Source organism: Pithys albifrons, chromosome 2 (assembly GCF_047495875.1).
Source record: "Pithys albifrons albifrons isolate INPA30051 chromosome 2, PitAlb_v1, whole genome shotgun sequence".
In the NCBI taxonomy this organism is placed as follows: Eukaryota; Metazoa; Chordata; class Aves; order Passeriformes; family Thamnophilidae; genus Pithys; species Pithys albifrons.
In genome coordinates this window covers 53,124,809-53,152,314 of record NC_092459.1, presented here as the reverse complement: position 1 = coordinate 53,152,314, position 27,506 = coordinate 53,124,809, and the positions used below count along the sequence as shown (strand labels likewise).

General features: G+C 41.7%; 3 protein-coding genes and 1 long non-coding RNA gene across 20 annotated transcripts in view; 1 reads left to right on the top strand and 3 right to left on the bottom strand.

The window, feature by feature from the left end:
- The window catches only part of TRMT11 (tRNA methyltransferase 11 homolog), an 81,926-nt gene extending 80,402 nt beyond the window's left edge, over positions 1-1,524 (bottom strand). For 4 of the 5 annotated variants that reach the window (XR_011697138.1, XM_071549016.1, XM_071549017.1 and 1 more), the window contains exon 1: positions 987-1,081. Coding sequence is in view for 3 of the 5 variants with exons in the window: in XM_071549016.1 (XP_071405117.1) it covers positions 987-1,061 (75 nt within the window). In the remaining 2 variants the exon portion in view is untranslated. Of the gene's footprint in view, positions 1-986; positions 1,082-1,405 lie in introns of those variants that run through there. The other variant, XM_071549018.1, reaches the window with a different exon arrangement.
- On the top strand, positions 992-9,910 carry LOC139668895 (uncharacterized). 3 transcript variants are annotated; one of them, XR_011697140.1, is made up of 4 exons: positions 992-1,746; positions 3,061-3,212; positions 3,791-4,094; positions 4,350-9,910. It is a non-coding gene; the product is annotated as an uncharacterized lncRNA (long non-coding RNA). The 3 variants fall into 3 exon arrangements; XR_011697141.1 differs by lacking the exon at positions 3,061-3,212 and having other exon boundaries at positions 995-1,746; XR_011697139.1 differs by lacking the exon at positions 992-1,746 and having other exon boundaries at positions 1,761-3,212.
- Positions 8,229-16,483, bottom strand: HINT3 (histidine triad nucleotide binding protein 3). The gene is made up of 5 exons (XM_071549019.1): positions 16,274-16,483; positions 15,177-15,294; positions 13,850-13,919; positions 12,928-13,054; positions 8,229-11,298 (listed from the first exon to the last, which is right to left on the bottom strand). Exons 1-5 carry the CDS (start codon positions 16,409-16,411, stop codon positions 11,251-11,253), a joined length of 501 nt encoding a protein of 166 aa, XP_071405120.1. The 5' UTR covers positions 16,412-16,483; the 3' UTR covers positions 8,229-11,250.
- A 2,061-nt stretch (positions 16,484-18,544) lies between these two features.
- NCOA7 (nuclear receptor coactivator 7) overlaps positions 18,545-27,506 on the bottom strand; it is a 94,201-nt gene continuing 85,239 nt past the window's right edge. For 10 of the 11 annotated variants that reach the window (XM_071549004.1, XM_071549006.1, XM_071549005.1 and 7 more), the window contains 5 exons: positions 23,567-23,692; positions 22,980-23,132; positions 22,373-22,468; positions 21,652-21,725; positions 18,545-20,830 (listed from right to left, as the gene is read on the bottom strand). In XM_071549004.1, the coding sequence (XP_071405105.1) occupies positions 20,695-20,830; positions 21,652-21,725; positions 22,373-22,468; positions 22,980-23,132; positions 23,567-23,692 (585 nt within the window). In that variant the 3' untranslated portion in view covers positions 18,545-20,694. Of the gene's footprint in view, positions 20,831-21,651; positions 21,726-22,372; positions 22,469-22,979; positions 23,133-23,566; positions 23,693-26,042; positions 27,319-27,506 lie in introns of those variants that run through there. The other variant, XM_071549012.1, reaches the window with a different exon arrangement.

The following is a 27,506-nucleotide window of genomic DNA, read 5'->3' as shown; positions in this document are numbered from 1 at the left end:
GTGAATCCACCACCTCTCTGGGCAGCCCATTCCAATGCCTGATTACTCTCTGTAAAGAATTTTTTTCTGATATCCAACTTAAATTTCCCCTGGAAGAGCTTAAGCCCATGCCCCCTTGTCCTATTGCTGAGTGCCTGGGATACCTGCAACACTCCTGCCTCACACAGCTCCATGAACACTCCAAAACAGGAAATCACAGAAACAATTAGGTTGGAAAAGACCTCTGAGACCGAGTCCAACCTATGACCTAACACACCCGTGCCCACTACACCCCGGCACAAAGTGCCACATCCAGTCTTTCCCTAAGCACCTCCAGGGACGGTGACTCCATCACTTCCCCTGGCGGTCCAGTGGACCCTGGAATGAGAGACCACGAGGTGACTCTATCACTTCCCCGGGCCGTCCAGTGCACACTGGAATGAGAGAGGACCACGAGGTGACTCCACCACTTCCCCGGGGCAGCCCAGTGGACACTGGAATGAGAGAGGACCACAGGGCAGCACCAGCCACTGCTGTGCCCGCATCACGCCGGCGGGAGCAGCCACACAGTTTAAACAAACTTCAGAAGGCACCAAAACAAGACCCTGAAAGCAATTTTGTAACCCCAACTTTTTCCTTACAGCTACCACTTCTCCCATGGAGCCCTAGGTACGCTACTGCCAACCTTTCCTAGCGCCCGAGGCTCCGGAAAAGCGGCAAGGAAAGCGCTGCCTCAAGGCCACCTCGCAGAGGCTCCATGAGGCTGGCGCTGGCGGGGAGGAGAGGCAGCCCCAAGCCGGGAGCCCCTGGCCACAGGCCGCGGAGAGTGAATGGGCACCGGAGCCCCTCGGCCCCGGGGCGGCGGCAAGTGAGGCCCGCCGGGTCGGGCCGCCCCCGGGCACACCCGGGACGCGCTGCCCGGCAGCGCTCCGGGGGCAGCGCCTCGCCCGGCCCGGCCCGGCCCGGCCCGGCCCGGCCCGGCCCAGCCCCGGCCCCGCAGCGCTCACCGGCAGGCGGAACTCGAGGTGCTCCTGCGCCAGCAGCAGCAAGTACCGCCCGAGCGCCGGGGCCGCCAGCGCCATGTCCGGCCTCCCCCGCCGCCCGCATGCGCCGCCAGCGCCGGGCGGGACCCGCCCCGGGCGGGAGGGGCGCGGGCAGCGGCGGGGGCACTGGCACCGACACTGACATCCAGCGGCCCCCGCACCGGCACCGACACCGGCACCGGCACCGGCACTAACACCCAGCGCGCCCCGCACTGACATTGACACTCAGTGCCCCCCGCACCGGCACCGACACTGCCACCGGCACCGCCCCCCGCACCGGCACCAGCGCCTCCCGCACCGCCACCGCCACCGGCCGCCGCACTGACATTGACACCGGCACTGACACCCAGCGCCCCCCGCACCGGCACCGACACCCCACGCACCGCGGCACTCCTCGTTAACCACTGTTTATTTCATCTCCTTCTCGTCCCTCTTCTGACTTTGGTTCTGTGTGTGCTCTATCGTGCCGGCGCAGCCGAGCCTGCGTGTGGGGTATAAATAACTCCAGGTGCCCTGGGGACACGCTCGCTCGGGGGTGTTCCTGCTGGTAAGGGCAACGCTGCGGCCTCTCCTGGCCGCATTTAAGGATCTGGAGCATTAAATGACATTGAGAATTAACAGATGCCAAAGGAGTCGCGTTCGTTTTTCCGTGGGAAGGAGGTCAGCGCCGGCTGCGTGGGTGTCGCTCCAGGTGGACAAGCAGATTCCCAGGAAAGGGACAGAGGTGTGAAGTTGCAATGGGAACGGGAAAAGGGGGTTGTCTTGAGGATTATATTCTATTTTAATATGTAGGCTTGAGAACTACAGTCCCGTACTCACTGATCTCCCTGTTATGTTGAGCTGAAGGGTTTGGTTTATCCAGATTTGGGTAAGCTTTTTATTAGCACCAAGCCAGCTCAGCACTGAAGCCATGTTCTGTTTTTTTTTACATGCTGATTTTTGGACAGCTTTTTTTTCTTAATGGCTAAGATTTTTCTCATGACCTGTGACCACTGCAGGGCCCACCTTCTTCATGCATCTCCATAATCTCATCCTGCAGCTTCACCAGTTATCCCTTGTTGCATTAATCAAAACAGGTTTACTGTGAAGTTTTAGCCCTGATGACTGACAACAAAACAATCTAAAGTGACCTGGCAGCTAAACGTGAATTTTCCTAGAAGAGAAAGAAAAGAGGTAGATGTGGATCAGGTTTGTTCACCTCAGCAGTTGAATGCTGACACCCAGCAATAAACACATTGATGAACTACTGACACCCCCCTGAGATTGCTTAGAAAATACTGAGATTTCTGAAAGAGATATAGTGGAAGAAGTCTGCTTCTATTTTTCCAGTCTGTCTCACTTTAAATTTCTTAGCTGTATAGTTTCCATTTTTGAAACTCCTTAGGAGGGGCTACTGGTATTAGTTTTAAGCTTAATCTCTTTGAGACTGTCTTTTGCTTACTTTATCTGCACTGTGTTATCTTCAGAGCATTGCTCTCTGTTCTCACGAGGTGAATACCTCAGTTTTCCAGTGATACTGCTTCCTACAGAAGAATTTCACTAAAGGCCTGGTTTTTTTCTTGCTTTTGAATTGAGCATCTATGCAAAATCTCTGACAGTATATGTATATATATGTTGCTTAGCATAGTTTGAAAGTGAATGTACATTACCAAGTATGACTTACGGAGTATATGATTCTAACATAAAATGTTTTTCAGATCCTGTGTTTGTAAACTAAACATATATTCTGTAATGCCACTGAGGAGAACCAAGCCATTTGTGGATTTGGAGAGTCATCTTGAAGCAACATTATATAACTATTTTAGGGAGGGAAAGGAAGAAAAATCATCCTTTTTAGCTTGCAGGGGAATTTTAAGTACACCAAATGTAATCACTCAACTTGAAATTCATCCAAGAAGCTAGAATTAACCACCTTCCTCTCACAAAAAAGTATAATAGGATGACAATCATGAGTTTCAATTTAAAAATGAGAGACCATCAATGAAAAGCCATTATTTAATGTGTGCTGATGCTTATTATTCTCAATTCTCTTTTGCAGCTGCTGTGTTGCCATTTTCTGCTCACCTCATACACTCTTCTAGACCCAAAGGCAATGCAAATGTTGTTTTTTGACTGACTTGCATATTCTGCTTGGGCATTCAGGGAGCTCTGTCACTGCTCATGCGTTCATGTGCAACAGCACCAACATAGGTATATGGGCAAATACCCATGAAATCTTACCTTATAAACAATCTTTTTAAAATACAGAAATACCTAATCTATAATTCAGTTGTTAAACTGTTCAGAATTTGCATTTCTGTCCCTTTCCCGATAGAAAAGCCAGCACTAATCCTCTGCTTTATCTTCAAATGTTGGTTAAAGTACCAGCTCTTCGATTCTAGTGGAAACTCTAGTTTGTATATTTCAACAGGTGAAAACAACAACCCAGCAAAGACACGATTATAACACGTTCAGGTCTGTGTAGGTGTATCAAAGTCTGTGCCTAAATCGTCCAAATAATCGCGTACTGCACAAATAGTCCCTAATCTAAGTGCATGTAATCTTACAGGTGGTGGCAGCCCATGTACCCAGAGCCGTGAGGCAGTTTCCCCTCTGGAGTGCGATCTCCTTTGCTTGGCGCCTGCCTCTTAGCCTGTAGCTGGCAGACATGGCTGTGCAGCACAGCCTTTTAAGGGAGAACTATCTATTCTGGTTTTGTCTTCTTCACTAAATAGGGTGTTGCAGACAGCAATGCGCTCACTAACTGGGATTTCTACTTCTCTTTGCAGTGCCTGATGAGAAAAATCCCCCTGCTCCCACCATGTACGGGCGTTTCAGCTCTAAATATTTTCTGCACGTAACTTCCACAGTCTGTGGGAACCTTGTCGGCACAGAGTGAATTTGTCCACCTTTAATCAGCGTGCAGGCGAGAAAGGTTTCCCACTCCTGTGCATGGATTGATGTGCTGCTGCCGCTCGGGGAATGGTTTGCTCTCTTCCCAGGTCAGCCAGCACTGCATCGGATTGTTTGGGAAGTCAGCGGGGCTGCCGGGCACCACGATAAAGTTCTTTAAAAGGCATCATTGCAAGAAGAGTAAGTACTGCACTACATTGTGTTGCACAGAGGCTGTGGGACCGGTGGTACACCGTGTAACCTTGTAAGCATAATTTACTGCCCTGTGTTCCAACCCTGAATCACTTTTTCTTTCTTCATTGCGGTGGAATTATGGACAGACTTAAAAATATCTTCAGATATTTAATTTCTTTTTCAGCATTGCCTTCCTTGCCTCTCTCTTGAGTAAAACTCTTCCAAAAATATCAAGATAATTTGTTGTTTTTTTAACTTTAGAGCTGACAGCGCACGCAAGATCCACAGCTGCAACCAGTCATTGATTTGCTTCCTGCTTGAGTGCCATAAAATATTTTTCAAGAAATGGAAGGAGATAAAGGGCAGAGTGCTAAAGCTACCAGTGCAGTGGGTGACCTGAGGAAAAGCTGGCAGACCTGGGCAGAGGATCACATTGAGTATCAGAGAAAGAACCCGTTCAGCAGTGACGACAGGCTTGCATCTAAACCTGTACATACTCACCGAGGAGATCCTACGTATGGGAGACCCCCTGAAGGGTCTCGAACAGAGCAGAGAGGGAAAGACGCTCAGTCACACGTGGGTAAGGAAGTAGAAGAGTTGTGCTTGATCATTAGAAACACTGGACAGGTGGGAGAAGATGGACATGTGAGTGTGACATTTGGGCAGCTGTTTGAAACATATGTGACTATTTCCAATAAAGTAGTGGGAATCTTGTTAAGAGCCAGAAAACATGGTCTGGTTCATTTTGAAGGTGAAATGCTATGGCAAGGAAAAGATGATGATGTGGTCATCACGTTACTACAGTAAGGCTTTGTCATGGAATGAATTTTGCTGCATGGTTTCATTTCGAAAAACATATCTAGATGCCATCTTCAAAGGTTTCCATTACAGATTTTCAATTCAGCTACCTACTGGAACATGAGCAGGAGAGAAAATTGGTGAGAAGGAAAAAGCATATTTTCGTATGAATGGTATAGATTTGGACAGAAATTACAAATTATGAGCTAATCCATCACACTGCCATTGGATTGTCCTTATTACCATCTACTATCACATATATCATGGCTCTTCAAATAACTCCACTGGCTTACTGCTTTTAGGTTTCTGAAAGTATAAATTACTAACTTTCTACTGTACAACACTGATCCTTGCAAGTTGTGAAATACTTGCTGTATGGGTGATTAGGATTTGTAAAATGTGGAATTGAAAACTTCTGTGGGAATTCATATACTGCTTGAAACAAAGAGCCTGGATATAGCAGAAGTTTAGGTTCAATTTCACACTGTTAATAAATGGAAGCTATTTTCATAAAGGAGATGAAAATTCCCAAACTTAAAAAAATATCGCAGCAGGGATATTTGATTCTTCCTAAATTATTGCACCTTGCATGTATTTTGGAGAGCTGCACTAGTCTGGTGTTTAATAGTCTGTTCTTATATTTTCTCCAAACCTTCTGTGTCCCTTTTTCTTCTGAATCTCACACCATTTTTGCCTGTTCTGTTCTTCCAATGCTGTGTCATACCTTAGAGGATCACAAAACTCTACAGCTTTTTTCATGAATTCAGCTATACCCTTTCATAGGAAATAGACTGCCACAAGGTAAAGATGTGAAAGCCAACAGAAACTCTGTATTGGGGCACCTGTGCATTCATGAGGAAAAAAAGCCTCTTCTTTTACCAAAATGCAGCAATGATTTTACAAGAGGAAAGTAGAGATCCAAAATGCATAAATAAAAGTGTATCAGTGCAGTCCCATACCTTGTTTACCTGCAGCAGAGCTGTGCTTTCAGAGCACAGTTGTGAGCTCTCCAAACTATTTGAAAGGAAAAAAAAAGGATTGATTATATAAAATAGTTATAATAGTGCTATTAAAAATAATCAGAAGCTCTATTTACAACAGTTCCCACCAATAAAGTTGTATAATTAGAAATACAAAGTTCTGGTTTTTATCAGTGCAAATAAAAACTTGTGTGGTGTTAACTACACTACTTCATGGGTCTTTAAAGTAGGATATTCTCTTGCATCAAAAGGCTATTAAAATATTAAATAAATTATGAACTTGCTAAAAGTGATCTGTTATGCTATTTCTATGAAAGAACTTTTATTGCAAAAAAAAAAAGAATGGTTTTTTGTTTTGATATTTTCATCCAGTGGGGATTTGCATCAAAATAAGCCTTTTGAGCAAATAAGAATATGGATTGCATTGTCATTGTGCCTCCTTTTATTTTCTATTTAAAAAACCCAGTGAAAATAGAAAAGCAGGGAGAGATTAATGTGCTTAAATAAGTATATCTGGGGAACAGAGGAATCAGATGCAGGTAGAGAATGGATGGGGAAACAAAGGGTGGGTTTTAATCATCACATAATTTTACCATGTTGGAAACTGGTGTTGCTGCACCAGGTCCTGCTGGTGTGTGTCCTCTTAGTTTTCAAACTCACTCCTTATTCCAAATAAATCTATGTCTTGCACTGAAAACAAGACATGTCATTTGTGATCTTAACAAATTTAAAAAGCTTTGGTTTTTTGGAAAAGCATCTCTTGCCAAAATGGCATGAGCACACCCGAGATTTCAGCTCCCATTACATGGAGTCCTTACATATATATGGATTTCAAAACAAATCAAGCTTTTTCTATAGCATCTATGGAATGAGGTTTATTTAATTCTGTCAGTTCTGAAATCCTGAATTCTGCTGTCGTGTTAGTTCATAGCTTGCAGGAAGCAGCATCAGGCGCTTCAAATGTCATCAGGGCATGGTAATGATCAGGAAAAATAATACTACATTGCTATAAATTGTACAAATAATTCGTTGCAAGACACACAGTTGAGGCAGTGTGTAGTCTGAGCACCCCAAGATGCAAGTCCAGCTCATGTAAACTTACTAGTTCTTAATTAAGGCTGGCTCAAATACTTAAATATCGGGAATCTAGGCTCTCACTGCCACGGAAGTAGTGGCAGATGCTTATGCAGCCTCTGATGCACTTTTTCCTGCTGCTGGTTGGTTTAAATACCCCTTTAGTACATCTGCAAGAGCTTTAAGCACACCTCTGATCAAAAGAGATACAAGCAGAGCAAGTCCTTAATGACATGTCTTGCCTACTTTGTAAGCAGCTAAGAAACCTTTGCTCTATCATTATATTTTGAAAAAACTAGAGATTATTATATATTTAAAAAAATACTTATGGAGGGATGGTGGGTTTTTTTAACAATCATGGGGCCACATTTCCTGCCTGCCAGCTTTAGATGATCATTCTAGAAAGAATGGCTGAAATCTTTCTGTGTGCCCACGCAATGATTATAAACACTGAGCTGCCAAACTGGGTCAGCATCCAGATTGACAAATTAATCTCATGCTTCCAGCAATAGCCAGTATTAAAAAAAAACCAACCAAAACCAAAACCAGACAAAGGTAGGTAATACAATTAGTCAGCTTGCCCACTGGTACACTCCAAAATAAAAAATTACTTCTGAAGGCTGCATAGTCATGAATGCATCATATATAACATACATAACTCAGTTTACCAGCTCACAAGTTTTGACAAAATTCTGCTTCCTCATCTGTGATGTGATTAATTAGCATCTACAAATGAAACGGAAATGTACTTTTCAACATGCAACTTTTTTTTTCCCAGCATCTCCCATTTAAGTAAATGGAACAGAATTTATTTAATATTTTTGCAAAAATCATAGCATGTGAGAGTTGTTAAAGATTATTTGGAGTAGTAGGTAAAATCCCAACATTCTAAGAGCTGTTCTTGCCCTACTAGGTAACTTTCAGCTCTTGAAATCTCTCCTAAAGTTCACTTCTCTGTGGCAGGCCCCCTCAGGGGTCTTTCCTCTTCTTCCACCTGAAGTCTGTGAACTCTCCATCTGTTCTGGACTATACATCATATAGGGATTATCTGTGGTTTGTCTTGTCAAACACTGAAGGCACTTTCACCATTTCAATAAATGTTGCACATCAGCTTGAAATGACAAGAGTTTTTCTGCAGTATTTTATTGTTTCCAAGTTGGTCAAATTTCAAATAGTATTTTCACTAGTTTTCTCCCGTTTTTACACTCTTATTTACAGCTCACACTTAAATAGATTTCAGAATATTTTGAGAAGCTATTACCAATTTAAGCACATTGAAAACACTGGCCATAGTCAAAACACAAATTTATTTTTAATTTAACATCATTGTATGTGTATCCATTTCATCCTTTCAGAGGGAGCTTTTAGTACTTCAGTATAAAAGAATTATTCTTTGGGTTCACATTAGGTTGGGAGTTTATGTAAAACAATTGAGCAAACCAGTACAAATAAAGTTTTGTCATTCTTAAACATGAGGTCAAAAAAGCAGCTTTTCTCAGGACTGCTAATACTGGATAAAAGAACAGAGCCAGGGGCTGTGGCTAAACAACCTTACTTTGCTTCTCCAGGGGCTTGGAGAGTAAGAGCTACTGAGTTCACTCTCCTTATTGATCTCTGCTCCTTAGAAAGCTCTTCAGATGATTTTTGAAATTTTAAAATTACTAAAATCTTCTGTAGGAGATGGTGATAGAATTAATGGGATTTGCTCACTGCCCATTCCAGAGGATAGCCAGTAATTCAGAAACATTATTCAAGGTATTAGGATAGGCTTTTCACAAAAGTATTTCTTTGCCTAATTAAAAAAATTATCTGCAGAGTCCAAGAATGCTTGTCAATGTAGAAGGAAAATGAACATGATTCTGTGCTCAAAAACACTAACAAGATGCTGAGCATTCCTCAGTAATTAATGTCCTTCTGTTTAACACTTTGTTGTTTGAGCTGGTTTGAGGCCTGTCTATTGCTGTCAGGGACAAGTGGAATTCCCCATCTTGCTCATCAGCCAAAGTCTGGAAGCCAGATTTTATCCAGATTTTAATCTTTCCAGTCTTATCATTAGTGCGACCCTTCTCAAAAGTTAAGATACAAAACTTGACCTCTGTGCGTCTGTGTAAATTTGCCAACTTAGTCAGTCTGGCTGGGATGGAGGTAACTTTCTTCATGTTTTGGGTTTGACTGGAACAGTGCTGGTAACATTGTTCTGGCAATTGCTGAGCACTGTGTGCACAGCATCAAGGCCTTCTGTTTTTTCTGCTCTGCCCCTTCAAGTGGGCAAAAAGCTTGGAGTGAGCACAATGTGCACGCCATAGAAAGACTGGCCAGCAGGGATATTCCATGGCATGTAACATCTGCTCATCAATAAAAGCTGAGGAGAGGGCTTTTTTTTTTAGGGGTGGGGGCCATTGCTACTGGCCTGCTCAAGGGAGGTCATAAGGCATCTTTGCATTGTGTACCTTGGCTTTTTTCTTTCTCTTTCTTTCACATATTAAACTGTCTTCATCTCAACTCATGAGTTTTCTCATTTTGCTCTTTCTGTTCTTCCATCCTGCTGGGATCAGGGGTGAAGAGTGACAAAGGTCTATCTAGGGTCAAACCCCAGTCAACTGTTCCACTGCATTCTAAGATTAGCATTTATTCTGTTTATTAATCCCTTTGACAGCAATTCATGTTGGTACTTTAAATACTACATTTCACAATAAAGTACAGTCACATAAATTAATTACAAATCAGAACACATGCACAATATTAACTCTTGAAAGATCTTAATGTCCAGGTATTTCCCAAAGCTAGGAGCCAGCTTAAACCTTCTCCTCTATTGCACAGTAGTCAGAAGTTTAGTGGCTTAAAGTCACACTTTTCTTACCAGACGTTAGAAATTAAAACTCGAAAGGGCTGCAAATGACATGTGAGTGTCCACTAATAAGAATAACAAGACAGCAGGAAGAATATCTTACAGACAGAGGTGTAAACTCTTCCAGGTAGAAAATGCTGTTCTTCAGAGAGGTGGGAACTCTCTGAAGTACTGTAAGAATATTACAATTCATTGTATCACTAAGGCAACAGGTGCTGGATCCGTGGAATACACAGAATATTATGTTCAGGGAAACTTGCAGGTGAAACAGACATCATCACCTCAGCTGCATCTAAACGCATCAGGCAAGGGCACTTGGTTAGTTTGGCGCCAAGACACATGCTCTGTGAACAAAGAAAATCCACTCCATGTTTTCTAGAGTTTTAACTTTCCAAGCAGTCTGCCTTATTATGGTATTGAAAAACAAAGTGCTAGCATTTTTTATTTGAGTCATACAGCAAAGGCAAATGTTCAGCAGGTTCCTTAAGCAACTCGACATTCCAGTTTTGGGCTGAGTCCCTGTTATCCCAAATTCAAAACACATTGCTGTTATGTAAGCCTGCCACACACTCACTGCACTAAAGACGTGTTTCTCTTACGACTTCATTTCAAATCCAAATTCAGCCAAGGCATGAGTAAGCTCCAAGGAACTTCCAGTGAGAACAACATCAGAAAATCTGAATTTTTTTAATCTGCTCACACGCAGAAGAACAGTATATGAAATCCATTCCTCTGAACTCTTTGCATTTTTTGTAAACATAAAATAACTACTTTCAAATATTGTGCACATTAGAGGGAAAAAAAAATCTTTAGGTCCAACATACAAGACTTAAAACTATATTCTATGCTATGCAGTATTATCACATCTTGGGCACATATTGTGTTGACATTTACCATGTCACTGTGATGCAAACGAGACAGGTAACACTGAAGTGGTTTAGCACCAGAAAGTTAGTAGTGTACTTTCAGCAATGTACCTACTAATAACTAGGCATAAGTAACATATCATATGAATGCAGATGGAAACTTAAGATGTCTTACATGTTACCTGTAATGCCAGAACAATGCATCCTGAAAATGGGAGCTTGATTCCGCAGGAAATGCTGCCTTTGGTACCATGTATGTGATGTTAGTCGTAACTTGTTGCCTTAGTTGCAGTGCATTTCACTGCTATACCCTGCCTTTCATTAGGAGAAGTTCTCTGCCTGTGTGCATGTGTGTATTATGCATGTATATACAGAAATACAAAATTATAAATAAAAGACATCAAGCTACTGTCAGTGAAGTATACAGACTGAGTATCCAAATGGGAGAATAAGATTGGCAGCTACAAATCCTGTGTGCCTTTCCTCATAAGGAACTAAAGCTTTTTTAATCCTGGAATATTATTGGCAACATCAAACTGTGCAACCATAAATCAGAGCTCAAAGACAAAGAACAAACTGGCTAATGACACAAGCTTTCAGCTGGCAGCATTCTCACTCTGCAGTCTCTCAATCAGTTGTTCGGCCTACGAAAGAGAGAAAACAATGCATTAACTACACTGTGGGCTTTCAGTTTACTGAAAATTCCACTTTAAAAACAGTAACACTGACAGAGCATTTACTTTTCACTTTCAGAGACAAAGCATACAACAGAACGAGAATACAATTGTTTTCAGCAGCAAACTCTCACAGTTTCCATCAAACTCCCATGTGGCAATCAGAAGAGTTAACATAACCTGTGGTTAAAGTCAGAGGATGTTTGGGCAAATAAATAGATCTGTTAAAGCACTGTGATTCTAAAGACCTCAGAAGACAGCAGTGCTCACAACAACCAAGTGGTGAGACCTGTCAGCCTTTACTTCTTTTGCCAGTCCTACTGAATTAAACTTTTGAGCTATTGCTTGAGGTTTTATTGAGGTTTCCAGAGGAACTACATAAAGAGGTGAAAAGCTTAAGTTTGGCATATTTTAAGTACATGCAGTAAAAATGCAACCAGCTACTTAGGGTAGGAACAACTTAACAGGACTTCAGTAGTTACTGCAGTTTATTTGCAAATAGAGCTACATAAAACATGGAGCAACTGAAAATGAAGTTATGTAAATCTTGATTTGCATTCTTAAACAAGTGCCACATTCATGACACTATAATTAAAAAACCAACCAAACCCAGAACCAACTCAAGAACATTTTTCAACTTCTCAACAGGGCAAAATACCTTTTAAAGTGCATTCCTATTGGATAACCAGACTCCACACAGATCTCCCTAAGTTAGTCCAAGGCAATAAGCAGTAAAACCACAAAGCTATGCTCATTTGAGGGCCAAATATCTACCTGTAACATGCTCAACAACTCAGCAGACAGATCTGCTTTTTCTGAGCTACGTGAGACCTTCAGTGAGGTACCACTGTGAAGAAGCCAACTTTCTTCTCTAAGTAAGAGGCTGTTTATGTTCTTTAGATGAGACAGACATTTTTCAGCAACTTTGATTTGTGGCACTGCAATGACACCGGGATGCTGCAGCTATACTGCAAGATAGGTGCTTTGCTCTATCAAAGCAGTGACAGTGAGCCTTAGATCTCAAGAGAGATATTTTCAAAGTGCTTTAGTCAGTGCCAGTTCAGCCCCACTGCTTATTTCTACTGGCAAAAATCAGCAAAACCTGACACAAATCAGTACAAACAACGTTTTTGTAAAGCAGAAACTTTTAGTCAAAAGATGACAAGGTGAGAAAAGCCACATGAACTGATAAATGCAGTCATTAGGTGGGTATGTTTTTATCTACACTAAGGAAGCCTGGATCAAACCCATTACACTGGATGAACCAGCGTGTGTACAAACAGTCCATCACATTTGAGTATATCCTTTTAAATTGAATCCCAAATATTTACAAAGTGTCCACATACACACATCACAGAACCTGAGCTTTGCTGAAGATCCAGAACTACTATCCTGTTTGCTGCTAATTATTAGCACTCCATTTCCGTTAATAGATAACATCTCAGTGTTTATGCTGTTATATTTACCTCAAATAGTCCATGCAAAATACACATAATTAAATATTATAGTAACAGCAAAAATAATCGTTGAAAGTTAGAACGCTAGAAAGACATCACATTTTCAGCTTGCAACTGAAAAGTGCATCTGCATTTCACTTACTGTGATAAACCAGTAGGAATTGATTCTGTAATAGAGCCTGGATAAGAATCCGAGCTGACTGGCTGGGGCCAGGACATGAAGATGCAGGTGGGCTATTGAGCAGAATGGAGGCCAGTGAAAACCCATTCTTCAGAAAAGGAAAAGAAGTAAAAGATACTGATGAGTTTAATTCAGGAAGAAGTGGAACATCACAGGTTATTTAACATGGTAACAGGATTAACAACTCATCACACTTTCCTTCTACATAAAGGCAAGAACAAAAATATGCCCTTTCATTAAATCACAAAAAAAGTTTTCAAAAATCCATTAACCTCCTCCCTCATATCTGTATTTAAGACAACTTTTTTTCAGAAAGAAGTTACAAGAAAAGGTATCGTAAATGTATCCTACTTAGTTTTCATCTGGAAAGCCAATTATCAATTTTAATCATGAAGACCCAGCTCCCTATTTCTCTTCACTGTTTAAATTATGTTAAGAGTTTACTTCAGCTATCAAAGGCATTGCCTTAAACTACAGGGTCCAGCACTGAAATCAAATGAATGAAAGTATGACTGAAACACAATATAGTGCCCTTGAATAGGACAAAGTTGTATCTCTCTTCTGGCATTTAGGATTTAGAGCATACTCTCAGCATGTAAAGAACTTAGCCTTTTAGCTAAGTTGTTTGAAGTGCCCTCCCTATTCCAAGATGTGGTTAATAAAGAATCTCAGAGCTGCAATGCAATCTGCACTGGAATTACATGAGAGAAAAAGTTCATATTCCATGCCAACAGATTCTACCTGAGAAGTCATGCAACAAGTGAATATTGACCCGATTTCTTCAATAATTCACAGTGCAGTTTTTGCCACCATCTCTGCTCTGAAATAATATTCTGGAAAAGTAAAAAATCCACTCAATAGACAGAAAGTTTCCATTACATACCTTACATCATTCAAGTCACTAAAGTTATTTTTCTGGAGGACAGCTTTTCCAACTTCCATCATTCTCTTCACTATTAAACACAAAATAAATTTCATTTAAAAAAGGCATTCTTCAGAATATTAACTTCAACAGACTGACTGAGATTACAAACATATTTTTTTAAAAAATATAAACACTTAACTATTCATAATCAAACAAAATCAAGAGAGTGTGTACAATGACTGACTTGAAAACTGCCACTGCCACCAGCTTCCACCCTAGTGATGTTTTTAAGTGTGGTATTATTCTGAGAACTTTGGCCAAAGCCATGCAAACACCAGACCCTTATTATAAAAACAAACAACAAACACAACAACTACAGATTAGTCCAAACGATGACATTTACGCTAATTCCCGTGTTGTATCTCTGATGGGACTTTGATCTCCAGGTCTTGTGCAGCCTGGTGTATGTTTCACAGTACACAATTTTAAATTAGAATAAAACTGTCAGTCCTAGTTATTACTAGGGCAAAGTTTCATTACCGTATCCCTAAAAAATGCAGCAACTCTAATAAAAATTCAAGGCAAAAGTTGAAGGAATTGTTTTGAAGCCAAACACTTAAGGTTTTTTTCTGGAGAAAACCACTCTATGTTTAAGAGAGAAATACTGTGATGCAAGATTTGCGAAATGCCACCATAACTCTTTTCGTGCATTACCTGTAAATTACCCTAAATTTGAATGTCTTCATGCATGTATGGCTGTAGCTTCTTCTGTTACTCAACACACCTAGCTAGGCATATCTTGTGAAACAAATGCCTAAGAAAACCCCAGCAAAAATAAATCATAGCTTCAACATTTTAATTTTTTTCAAAATTTTTTCATGTTTATTGGAACACCACTTCCCTTTTTCATCTGTCACTCCCTTTTTCCCTGAAAAACAACACAGCAGTTATTTTAAAGTGTGTATTTTTGAAAGTATGTATTTATTTTAGCTTTTCATATAATTTAAAATTGCACATATATCTAGGAAAACACAACAAAGCAGCACATAAATGCTTTACAAATAAACTTGCAGCTCCAACAAAGCACACAGGCTTCTGTACTCCATGCAAACAGAAGAGATTTCAGGCACTGGTACAATGTTTTTACAGAATTACACAAAAAAGTGCCATTCTAGAACAGCACATTGAAGTTTCTAGGAAGGGTAAGTCCCTACCTACACTCACTCACATCAACTATTTCCATGTTTACAAAAGGTGTTCAAAGGTGCAGTTACCTTGAGAACACACTATTTAAGGCTGTGAAAAATTGCTTTCCTTTAGGTTAAACACACACTTGCAGCCTTACCTAGAGGTATGTGTTCCGCCTTCAGTGTTTTGCAGTTCCCCATGTGCTCCACGGGCACCACCAGGTAGTGGTGGGGGGCACCAGGTTTCCTGTCTCTGAAGCAAACGAGGTCTTCATACTAAGGATGCAAACACATTAAATTGATTGTATGACCAGACTTCGCGAACGCAGATTTGGGAAGGGCTCTCCCCACGTGGGTGTTCCCTTCCAGCCTGCACAGTGGGTTTTTCAGGTGAGGCACAGCGTACGCAGAACTGGCCCCACCGTTTAAGTCCCGAGGTCCATCTGCCACGGCCGAGCGAGCTTGGACAGTGACAGTGAAGTCCTCAGGACTGTCACAGCACCCGGTACTAACCGGGGCTGACCCTGCTGAGCATCCGAGATGTGACGGGATCGGATGGCAGGGAGGCATTTAACTGCGAGGGGACGGTCACCACTGAGACTCGAACTCAGGTCCTTGGGATTCAGAGTCCGGAGTGCTCTGCATTACACTGCGGGACTGCCCCATTAATTGATTAGGAAGAGGATATCGGCAAAGAGGTGGCAACAAAGTCCATCTTCCCCATTATCAACAACACACACACAAAACCCCCCAACCTAATGTCATAGCTGAAGTAACAAGCGAAAATCTGGAGATTTTTGGAGCCAGCCCACAGGCACGGAACGTGTGCTGCCCTCCCGCAGCCAGGACACCTCGGTGACAGCTCCAAGGCGTCCAAAGGCTGCCGTGCCACCCCTTACGGAGGGCACTGCGCCTTCCACCCATCGGTGTGTCCCCGCTGTGCCCACACCAAGAGCTGACGGCCCTTGGGGCTGCTGCGCTCCCGCCCGGCATTTGGGGGCGGCCTCTCGCCAGGAGCCGGCACCGTCGGAGGGAGGGAGGGAGGGAGGGAGGGAGAGAAGGAGGCGGGAGGGAAAGAAGAGGGAGAGAAGGAGGGAGGGAACGAAGGAGAGAGGGAAGGAGGGAGGGAGGCAGGCAGGGAGGGAGGGAGGGAGGCAGGCAGGGAGGGAGGGAGGGAGGCAGGGAGGGAGGGAGGCAGGCAGGGAGGGAGGGAGGGAGGGAGGGAGGGAGGAGGGAAGCCGCGCCCCTCACCCACCTCGCAGGGGAGCAGCGCCGTGTCCGGCTCCTCCCGGCGGGCGATCCTGCAGAACACGCACTTCGCGTCGTAGCCGCCGCCATTCCCGGCTTCGCTCCCTGCGGCGGCGGACGCACCCGCGGGCTCGTCCCCGGTCATGGTCCCTCTCCCGGCCTTGTCCCGCTCCACTCCCGGCACCTTCCCGATCCGCTCCCGGCGCGCCTGCGCCCGCTTGGCGTGGGCGGAGCGGCGCTCCCGGGGCTGGCGGGGCGGGGGCCCCTCCTCCCCGCGGTGCTCTCGCGGCATCGGCGGCAGCGCAGGAGGGCTGATATCCGCCCAGTTTTGACTAGGAAAAAAGCCCCCAAACAACAAAATGGTGCAAACTGGGACCAAAGCCAAGTGAACGCGTTCTGAGCTCAGTAAAGTTGAATTGCCAGGAAGAAAGAGAGAAAAAAAAAACGCTCAGTGAAGAGGGCAGACAGAAAGATAGTGCCTGTAACACAGGGTCTTTCTCCATTTTTCACCCGTAAGTTTTGTTCAGCAATTCTTTGATCAATACAAAACATGAAAAGTCATAAGAGAAATTTAGGCATTTTGCCCCTGTATTTCAAGTTACCTAGATATATATATATATATATATGCATAAATAATCTTAAAATAGCAATTCAGCACTGTTGCAGTCTCTTCAGGGTCATTAGTAGAATTCCACAGATTTTTCCCATTGAGTCTACATTTTTTCTTCCACACTCCTGCCAAGGAGGGCTAAAGTCTGTTAGTTCTAACTGGATAAACTGACAGCTCTGAAATTGTTGCCTGCTAACAACAGCTGCACTAATTCAGAGTCAAAGTGAGATATTTCATAGAATGGTTTGGGTTGGAAGGGACCTTAAAGATCATTCACAGGCAGGGACACCTTCCACTAGACCAATCTGCTCCAAGCCTTATCCAACCTGGCCTTGAACCCTTCCCTGAACAGGGCATCTACAGCATCTCTGGCAATCTATGCTAGTACCTCACCACCCTCATGCTATCAACTGCTCCCAAAGCTAACAGAGGGCATTTGTAAGGGGTATCTTTCAATTTCTATAAATGTTTTCTTAATAACTTGTATTTTAAATAATTTGCACTGCTGCAGAATCGCTGACCATGGAATTTCAATGTTTGTATTCTTCATGCAGCCCAAAAGGCATAAAAGTACTCATCCCACTGATTACAGGCTGTAGCATTTAAAAAGGTAACGAGATGAAAAATTTAGACTGAGATTTTTCAGAAATGTGTATTTTTTTAGGGCAAGCATGCTGTGCCTGTACAAACAGGTCATGGTTAGCTATTCCACCTGAAGGAGCTCATTTGCCAGATTTGCCAATCTCCAGAGTTCTAGGCAGTCCCTAGATTTTCCTTTGCTCTAAAGCCATGTTTGCGCAAAACATTCAGTGCAAAACCTGCACTGAAACCACTACCAAATAAAACATCTGCACTTACCTGAGTACTGACAAGCCTTACCAAGAGTATGCATTTTCACACCATCCCGAATCAAAAATCTTTATCCGAGCAGCACTGAAGCACACATTTGATGTTGCAAGAACAAAGTTTTGCTCTCCCCGAGAGAAAAATTACTATGACCATAATTTTCCTATTACTTCAAGAAAGTTTCTGCCATTTCACTGAAAGCAAGGCTCACAGGTAGCACACTTGTTTTGTTTCACACATAATCGTAGTTTGTTTTCTCTTCACGTCATTTCTGTATACAGTAAAAACCAGTAAAACTCAAGAACCAAGTATTTTTAAGACATTATATGCCTTTGACTTGCTTGGGCAGACGTAAAAATACATAAACACTTTGGAAATTAGAGAAGGGTGCATACAAAAATGATGTACGTGGACTTATGACTTCTGGGAACAGATTGGCCGAAAAAGATGAAGGAATACATGTCATTCACTACAGCTGAGAGTAGCAGCAAGAATTACTTACTAAGGCAACTGTAACTGTTTACTGGTATTTCTTGGCCCTTTGTCACAAGTCTGTCTCTGAGTGAACTCATAACACAGCTCTCCTTTAGGACACCCCCCCACCCCACACCCCCCCCCCAAGTAAACAATGCCCAAAACAACCCAACCAAAAGCTCCAAACTCTTCACCTGTGTTTCTAAAATTTGGTGATCCTGAAATTCAGTTTTTATGAGGAGGTACAGGTATTTGTCAGCATAACCTGTAACTTAAGCTGCATCCTTCCATCTTTAAAATGTTCTAAAGTTTGTGAATAAAAGACAAAGCATCTGTAACAAGTTTCTGAATGCATAAATTCCTTTATTGAAAATATTGTGATAGTACTGCATTACATATATTCAATAGTCATAGTTTCAAGGGTCACAGAATTTTGATTGAACAACACTGTTTTGAATATAGACCACAGCGTTTAGATATGCTCTGACAAGGATATATAATGGAGTAAGTTGTAGGCAGCAATAGTGAAATATATGTAAAATGTTGAATTTAGTTGGTTTAGTCTTGTTTGGTGTGGGGTTTTTCTGTTGTTTGGGATTTTTCCTTTTTTATTTTTAAACTATTAAGTGGTTTGCCACCATTTAAAAGAGCAAACTGTGTTAGATATTCTGGGTATCTTCCAAGCATTATGCTGTTAGCAACTTCCAAAATATTTTAAAGCATTACCAGTAAGAACTTTATTTATGGCTGTAGAAGACCAACCACATAGAAAGAAGTGTGAAAAGCTCACGTGCAGTCGTGTGTTATAGGCTTACTCTATCTATGTAGAATTGTTTTTTTAGACAGTGAAATTTCTGTGCAGGATTAAGATTTAGAAATGCTTTAGAAAGAAAAGCACTTGGTGATTCTCTTTTAATTTAATCTATTCAAAAAGGAAAGAGCAATAACTACACTGAGTTGTATTATTCAGTTATTAATATTCTAAAATTAGACTGTACTGCTTTAACACACCCTACTCTTTCAAAAACCTGCCTTTCTCAGGATAATGACACATTCAAATGTAAGGCAGGACAGCATCCTAATGTTGGTTAGGCCTGCACTGTGTAAACAAAACCACAGCTTAATGGCAAAGCAGAATTCCTTATCAAAGAATGAAGATTGACAGTCCTTTTTCACACTTTCCCCATTTACCAAAATTTTCATTTTGTAATATAGGGCCTTTTCAGCTTTGGCAGGGGTGGAGAGTATAATTTCATTTCATTAAAAACAACCAAGAATATTTAGTTGCCTGTCAAATCCTAAATCACCCTGTTGCTTTGAGTCTTTTTTGGCGGAGGAAATAAATAATGTATGTAATTACAAAGAAAACGAGTTTTACACTACCATGACCAAGCCTGTTAGGAAAAGAACATTCTTCTCTAAATCTTGACTCTATCTTCTCCTTAACAAATTCTTCAATTTGTAGAGAAATGCTCACAAAAGCACAGTGAGTGGCTTCTTTTGAATCATTTGGTGGTTACACAGAAAAACAATTCTCTCGTAGAAATGTCCTTCGTAAAGAGTCAAGTAATACTAGGGTAGATGCTCAGAGCATGCTGTCCCAATTCTGTGGACTGCAACAGAGTCTACACAAGGTGGCAGTTTGCCCAGTGTCTCCATACTGCCAAAATAGTAATTATTAACAGGAATGTGACTGCAGAGTTAATATGAAGCCCTATCCACCTTCTCCCTCATCTCAGGAAAAGAAAATGAAACAGAATTATGCACTCAAGTGTTTCTGCCAGAAAAACAAACCCTCTAATTAGGGTGTAATGAAAACAAAATCTCATTTACAAAATAAAAATATAAAAATTAACTTCAGAAATCAAATAAATTGATTCAGAATAAATGCCAGTGCATAATAAACCTATCTCAACAGCAATTATTTATCAAAATGAAATTTGAGACATTAAAAGAAAAAAAGAACATAGCTAATACATTCACAAAAAATGTGCTATACAATAACAATAAATAAAATTATTTTAAAAACATGTTCCCTTAAGTGCTTTGTACACCTATTTCTGAATCTTTTCCATGGCAAAGAGTATGTTGTAGATTTTGGTAAAGTAACTTTTTATTTTTGGTCAGCATTTGTACATTGAACATAAATACAACACATGGAATGTACTAGATAGTTAACAGTTTTCCCAAAGGATCTTTTTCACAGTTACATAAAAAGTTTTCAACTTACACACCATGAATGTTTTATAAGCATCAATCTTCAATGGAGGCGTGTTGGAAGAGGCAGTAAAAAACACTTTCGAGTGATCTCTTACTGTTCTGTCTCTTGCTGCCTCTGAAAACCAATTCTTTTATTCTTGGGTTGTTTGGTTGGTTTTTTCCGTAGTCATGCTCTGGTACAAACTTGAGGAAAAAGCGTGTAACATTGTGAGGCAGCCTGCACCTTCTAGTTAGCGTTTAAGTGCCTAATGGATCCAGTCCTTAAGGCAGTCAGTACTTCACTCAAAAGTCCATACTTCTACGTCCTGTATTATGAAATCTTCTTTCTTAGTTAAGATGTCATTATTGAAGGTGCTGCAGGAGTTGCTTCGCCCATGATACAAATCTGCATCTAACCATAAGCCAAACCGGCCACTAAAAAGGAAATACACGACAAATTTTTGGTTATATGTAACAGTAAAAATACCAAAAGTTGTATAAACAATCAAAGAAATGACACAGAGAAATTTAGGTAATTCTGAGTATCTCTTAGACCACATGTGAAGAGCTCAAACCTGGCAAAGCACTCACCAGGAAGCCTGCAGAGCACAGGGCCCAGTGAGGGCCTGCACCCCCCTGTGCCATTTGGCTGTTCCCACTGCCAGTCGTGGCTGACACCAGGCACTGGGCTCCCTCCCCTGGCTGCGGACACGGCTCCTTCTGGTTATGAGGAGGAGGCGGGGAGTTTATGTACACTCAATGCAAACCATGCCCAGAGGTCTCATGGTGCCACCTGCAGCAAGCTTTAGTTAGTTGTACCCACTGACCTTTGAAACTCACAACCTAATTATGCACTGCCTGGGTCCTTGCTCTATGCATCAACAGAATAATGAAAATGTAATAAGGATGATGTGATAAACCTTAGAAGCTGATGGCAAAACTGCCATTAGAGATTATCTTCCAGTGGCAAATCTCTTCAGCAATGAGACACCTATGTACCTAAAAATACCCAACAAAACAACACTGCAACAAATCCTACTTGGCTGACATCAGTCACTCGGTTTAAGCAAATGAAATTGCTCTGAGTCTGTAACAGAAATCAGATTGCTGAGCTATCTGCACTACACAGACTACACACTTCTTACTACTGAAAGTTCAGACACTTGACTGATAAGTTTTTCTTACATCTACCATTACACTTATTCTCATTTAAAATAAAATTGGCTAAATGATTTGAAAAGCAAATGTTCACTCACCCTCCACCTCCAAGCTCCAGAGAGCTAGTATCTCCATTGATGAAGTAGGTGTTTTCGCCGCTCCATTTGAATACCTGAGGAGGGGAAAACCCCAAATATATTTGGATTGTGAAGATTCTTGTACTCTCAAACTACTGTGTACCTACTCTTAGCAGGTGTTTTTCATATATATTTTTTTTCTTGAAAGGAGAAGAGGTAATAAGTAGAAAGTAAAGGATCAATACATATTTAAAACTATGAACAAAGCACACTAATTTTATTTTAAATTCTGCCTCTCTCTCTAAACCAACAGGTATTCTATTAAAAAGGAACAATGTGTTCAATATGAAAAAATGCATAAGCTATAAGTATTACAAGGTGTTTCAGTAACACCCTTATCTCTTGTTTGTTGCCACTGTGACCCTAAAAACACATGACATTATACCGTATTCTTGATATCACTGACTTCTGAGGCGAGTCTGACAGTCAACTCCTTAGCTCCTTCCTGCTTCCATCTTCAATCCACTTAAAACCCTCTCCTTCTCACCATTACAAACTCTCCTCTTAGCACGTAAGATAATTACAGCCACTTTTGCTTAAAGCATTGCACTGAAGCAATGAATGATTAACTGCATTCATCAACATCTTCTAAACTCAGATATGCTGCCTTCATAAAAATCTCATAAATTCTTCAGAAGAGGAGGCCAAAAAATTTTATTTAAGAAAGTGAACACCCACTTACCTTGAAATGTGGACTGAATGTATAGAGGAATGTTTCACCAGTGCCATAGTAGTGGTCACTAAACCTGAAGGGATGTGTAGCATATGCTCCAAATATCTGTTGGAATAAAATGATTAAACTATTTTTATTGACAGTGCAAAATTAAAGAGAAAAAACCCCAAACATTTCAAAATACTTTCTATGAACAACTGAGCTGAATTTCGTGTTAGAAGAACCAACTAGTGAAGTACACCAGATATGCAAGTACTCCTCCAAATCTTTTGTATCCTGCAAGTTAAAAGCCAGGAGGCAACAACGGTAACAGGATTGCCACCTCTAGCAGCTAATGAAGAATGAGACCTTCACAGAGACGTTGTTTGGGGCAGCTTGTTTAACTGAGATACCTAAGGAAGATACTACCAAAGGCCCTCACTGCAATTCTAAAGCTTTTATTAGTGCTGAATACTGCTGTAAGTTTAGTTTAGGCAGTAAAAAATAAAAAAGAAAACACCAATATCTTATTTTGGTATGATGCCACTTTATGGTACGACTAGCATTTATTTCATAACAGTTGCTTTTTATAATGTTGCCTTTTCAGTCTAACCCCCACAAAACAAGCACTGCTTACCTGGTTGTCCATATCCTTGATGACAAGGAGAACTGGACTGTCGAGAGATGCCGATTTACGGTACAGAGTCTTCAAGCTAGTCCCATGCTCCAGCGTACTGTATGCGAGGCGCCACGGATATCCCTGCACTCGTGCGGGCAAGCGCCGGGCAAGCTGGGCAAATGAACAGAAGGAAATGGTTACACAATTAACAGGTTGGGTCAAAGGCGGTGCACCAGACTATTCCCTTCCTGCAGAGGCTTCTGAGTCAAAACATGGCTGTCAAGGGAGCAGCAGCTTAACATCTCTGCCACGTGCATGTGGGCCTTGTACTCTGAGCCCAACTGCCTGCATTCACATCATCTACTGAAAGCACTGAAAGTACTGCCAGTCCTCTCGATATCACAACTCAAAAATAAGCTCTCCGGGTGATCCAGTGCAGCAGCAAACCAGACCTTGCACAAGGTCACTCCAACATACTAAGTACTTTCCAGAAAAAAAAAAACCCAAACAAAACATTGGCATTGCCTCCAAAAGGTAGAATGTCCCACATTCAACAGAGACAGCATCACATCTAACAAGGAAACTTAAGGTTTTTCTAGCCATACCTGCTCTATGTGCATGTTCTCCAGGACAGCACTGTGATGCTTTAAGATAGGCAAAGTATCATCATCTTCTTCTTCGTAGTAACTACAAACGCTCTTTCGTCGTTTGGCTTCTTCTACAGTAATGATCTGAGGAAAGAGAACAAGTGTCCAGCCTAAAGCATAGCTCTTACATCATCAATCCTCTGTTGAAACCAGGTAATTTAAAACTTACACCTCAGCTGTCACACTGTGGAGCAAAACCACCATATGGGATGGTTATATCAGGCACAGGCAGCCTGAACCAAATGGGTGACATGACAGCATGACAGTCAAGGTCTATAAAATACACTCTTAGTTGGAAATGAACAGCTCTTTGAAAATTACTTTATAATACTGTAATATTTTAAAAGGTGAGTCCATATAAATATTTCTAATATCAGTTTTAAATTGACATACTTACAAAGCACAGACTTCTTTCCAGCAACTACAGGTAAGCCACACTAACTTTTCTCATAAAACTGGCAACAAAATGAGAATGCGATTCCATACACCTAATGTTTGTCTATAAAAGGCCTCAGCAGCCTACACGGTGCTGAGAAAGGCAGGGGACAAACTCTGAACTGCACACAGCATGAGGAGCAAACAGCATCCCAAACGCAGCACGAGGCAGGAGATCTAAGGCTGGAAGCACCCACGATGCCCAGAGCTCACTGCAGAGAGGATGCCACTTCACCCCCTGGTGGCAGCAGTCCAGGTGTCCTGGCTCCTGACAAGCTGCTTCTGGGGTGCCCAGCCTCCCATCTAGCAGAGGACATCACTTGGCACAGCTGGAAAGCTGCCAGGCCTTCAGTGCAGCTTGTGGTGCTTAGCAAGTGGCAGGAGCCTCAGCTCCACACAGCAGTAGGGGGTGAGATGAGGCCTGCTGTGCCTGGCAGCGGGGCTTCAGCTGGTGCCTGCTGCCACCACGGCACAGAGAAAGCAACAGCAAGAGCTCAGAGATGGAGATGATAAGAAAGAAAAGGGAAGCAAGGAGACCTAGCTACAAAACAAACAGGAAATCTTCAACTGTCTTTTACTTCCCTGAGCCTATGACCACCGAGGTCTTATCTTGGAGCAGGAATCTCAAGATGTGGCTGCAGAGTACATTGCTATGCTACTCCCTGCTAATACAGCTTCCAAGCAGCTTCCATGTTACACATGGATCAAGTTTTGCGTAACTACTCCGCACCTTCAGGATCACTGCTTGAACTTGCAGAAGCTGTCAGCAGTCAAGACAAATGCCAAGAGGTGACTGGAGGTCCTACACCCACCTGCCCCCCAGGTGAGAAAGCAAATGCACTGGACTGACTCCAGGTGTGAATTTAACCACACCACAAAGCACAGAAAGAGTTTTTCATGACCACCAGGACTGGTGAGGAGTTCACAAAGTCCTAATACTATCAGTCACATCTAGCATCCCCAGTGGGGTGTAAGCAACGCATCCACTGCTCATCCAGCCCACATTCACCTGGAGGTGCCTGGAGCTGAGCAGGGCACCCAGGCACTGTCATTCCAATGCACACAGCAGGGTTAGGAGAAGAGAAAGGGAAGGATCACAGGGCAAAACCCAGTCTGCAAAACTTATGCTGTTATGTACCCTTGCACACCTGAAAGGTTACATGTATTCCTGCCTGTGATACTGCAAGAGCTGTATAACTTCATTCTGCCCCTCCAGCCCAGTCCTGGGTCTTCTGAAACAGCAGAGAATCCTGTGCTGGAAAATTTTTCGTAAGGTCAATTTCAGGGAAAGTTTGCACAGCAAAGTTAGATAATTAAAAAAACCCCAAAACACCTCAAACCACCACAACAAACAGATGGTTTTTATTCTCATTCTTTTTTCACCTTCTGAGTGGTTTGTCTTCCCTCCTTATCTCCCAGACCATTATTTTATATATATATATTTTTTTAATTAATACAATTTTTAAAATTTTCATCTTAAATCTAATAGTACACAACTCCCCTTCTAGAGACTCTTTTAGGAATAGTCTCCCACCAGGAGTGGGGGAAAAGTATCATAGTAAATCAACTATCTGTAGCAAAATGTGACTAAACTCAAAGACACAAGCAAGCATAGAAAACCCACTAACACGAATTGCAAATTGACCCCAGGGACTGACAAGCCCCTCTTCTTCTCTGCATAGGCAGCTACTCAGTCTCTAACTGAACTTCACATTTGAATGAAGTTCAGTCAACAGCTGCAAAAAGAGGGATCTGCAAGATCAGATATTTAAGACCACACAAAAGCAGAAGAAGATGAAAAGAATCAACCACTAAAGAAACTGGATCTACAAAATCTTCAGAAACTGGACCTACAAAATCTTTCAAAGATTTTATAGGACTGAGAAAGCTACATGAGGTGGAAATGTCCCACCATGTGAGTACAGAACACATTTATTACTAGGAGAGAAGTGCTGCCATCAGATCCACACTGTTTGAACAGGGATACAGTTCAACATACCTCCACAAAAGGTTCCTCCTGGTCAGGTCTGGCATAGTAAAGAATTTGAATATTCAAAGGCATTTGTCTCTGTTTCATTATCTAGCAGTTTACTTTGCAGTATCCTCTACTCTATCCCTGCTCTAGTAGCAAGAGTTCTCACCCACAAGCGTGACAGACAGCTACTGGCCTTGGCATGCTGTGATAAAATTGCTTATATGCTTCTCTACAATTACACTTTCTATTTCCCTGCAAGGGAGAGTGAAACTTCCACAGTCATCATGCCCAAATTTGGACTTTATGCAATAGAGATTTCCTGCCAGACCTACTTCAGATTGGTGAAACCTGAATATATTACAAATGAAACAGACACACCTTTGGAAGCAGTTTCCAGCCAATTTTTCCTCTCAATGCATATTTAAATAAAACAATGAGAGACAAGCTCCTGGTGTAGCCAGATCTCTCCCACCTCTGTCCTTTGGATCACTGGATCACTAGCTCTCCTCCTTCATTCCAGTTTTATGAAAACAGCATGCAAATAAATAACTGAACAGTGAAATCTAGTGAAATTATGACAGCACTCAGCTCTGAGAAAACAAGAAAGGCTATTTTTTTCCATCTTGTAGTTCACATTGCACCAGCATTAAGAAACTACAAAACTGTAAAAATATAAGCTACTTGGGATTAGAGGTTGCTAAATTGCAAAGGAAAAGTCCCACTCCCAAGCTCAATTTTTTGAACAAAACAACATTCTCTGAAGATAAAAATGCTTAAAAAAAAGGCAATAGAATTTAAAGAAAATAAGTATAAGACAAATAAGCAGATCACCTTTTTAATTACACCATCAAGGTATTTCCCACTTAGGGATTTATCTGTCTTTTTAATTTATCCCATATTCTTAGCACAGCAAGTGTTTGACCATTCAGAAATATCGTTTAAAATATGTGTGCAAGCTTATTTCCCTTAGAAACTAGACTTTTTATGCAGAATAAACACACAGATAACAAGCGCATGCATGCCAAATGGTTAAAACAGATTGCCACAGACCCCACAAGAAAAAGACAAAGTCCAAGGATAAAACTTACCCATCTTAGAACCAACATTCAAACAGTATTTCTGCGTGCACCCAAGAAGGCAGGGCCTGGCACATCACCACATATCAATCCATTTCATCCAACACACAAGAGTCTGTGCTGGTCTTTACATGCATATACACATTTTGAAGGTTTTATTTGTAGCGTGTAAATGCAGTAAGAAATTTAGCAATGCTAACAACACACATCTGTACAGCTTTGCAAAAGTCTAGCATCACATGATCAAAATATTTACACACTTTCTGTCTGCACACCAGACAGCTCCGAGTTGTTTACCTGCTCTTTCTAGGGAGAAAAGAAAGGAGACCTGAAGGAATATGAGCACATTTGTGAGACAGATAAAAACCCTGAGGAAACCTCTATGTGAACTTTTATAAAGAAACATCATAAA

Bases quoted from the DNA above. Each gene is read 5' to 3' on its own strand.
- HINT3 (XM_071549019.1), bottom strand. From the start codon at position 16,411: ATGACCGGGGACGAGCCCGCGGGTGCGTCCGCCGCCGCAGGGAGCGAA. The intron at 15,295-16,273 runs GTGGGTGAGGGG...TTGCATCCTTAG, and splicing joins CGGCGCTGCTCCCCTGCGAG to TATGAAGACCTCGTTTGCTT. The intron at 13,055-13,849 runs GTATGTAATGGA...CCTTTTCTGAAG, and splicing joins AGTGACTTGAATGATGTAAG to AATGGGTTTTCACTGGCCTC.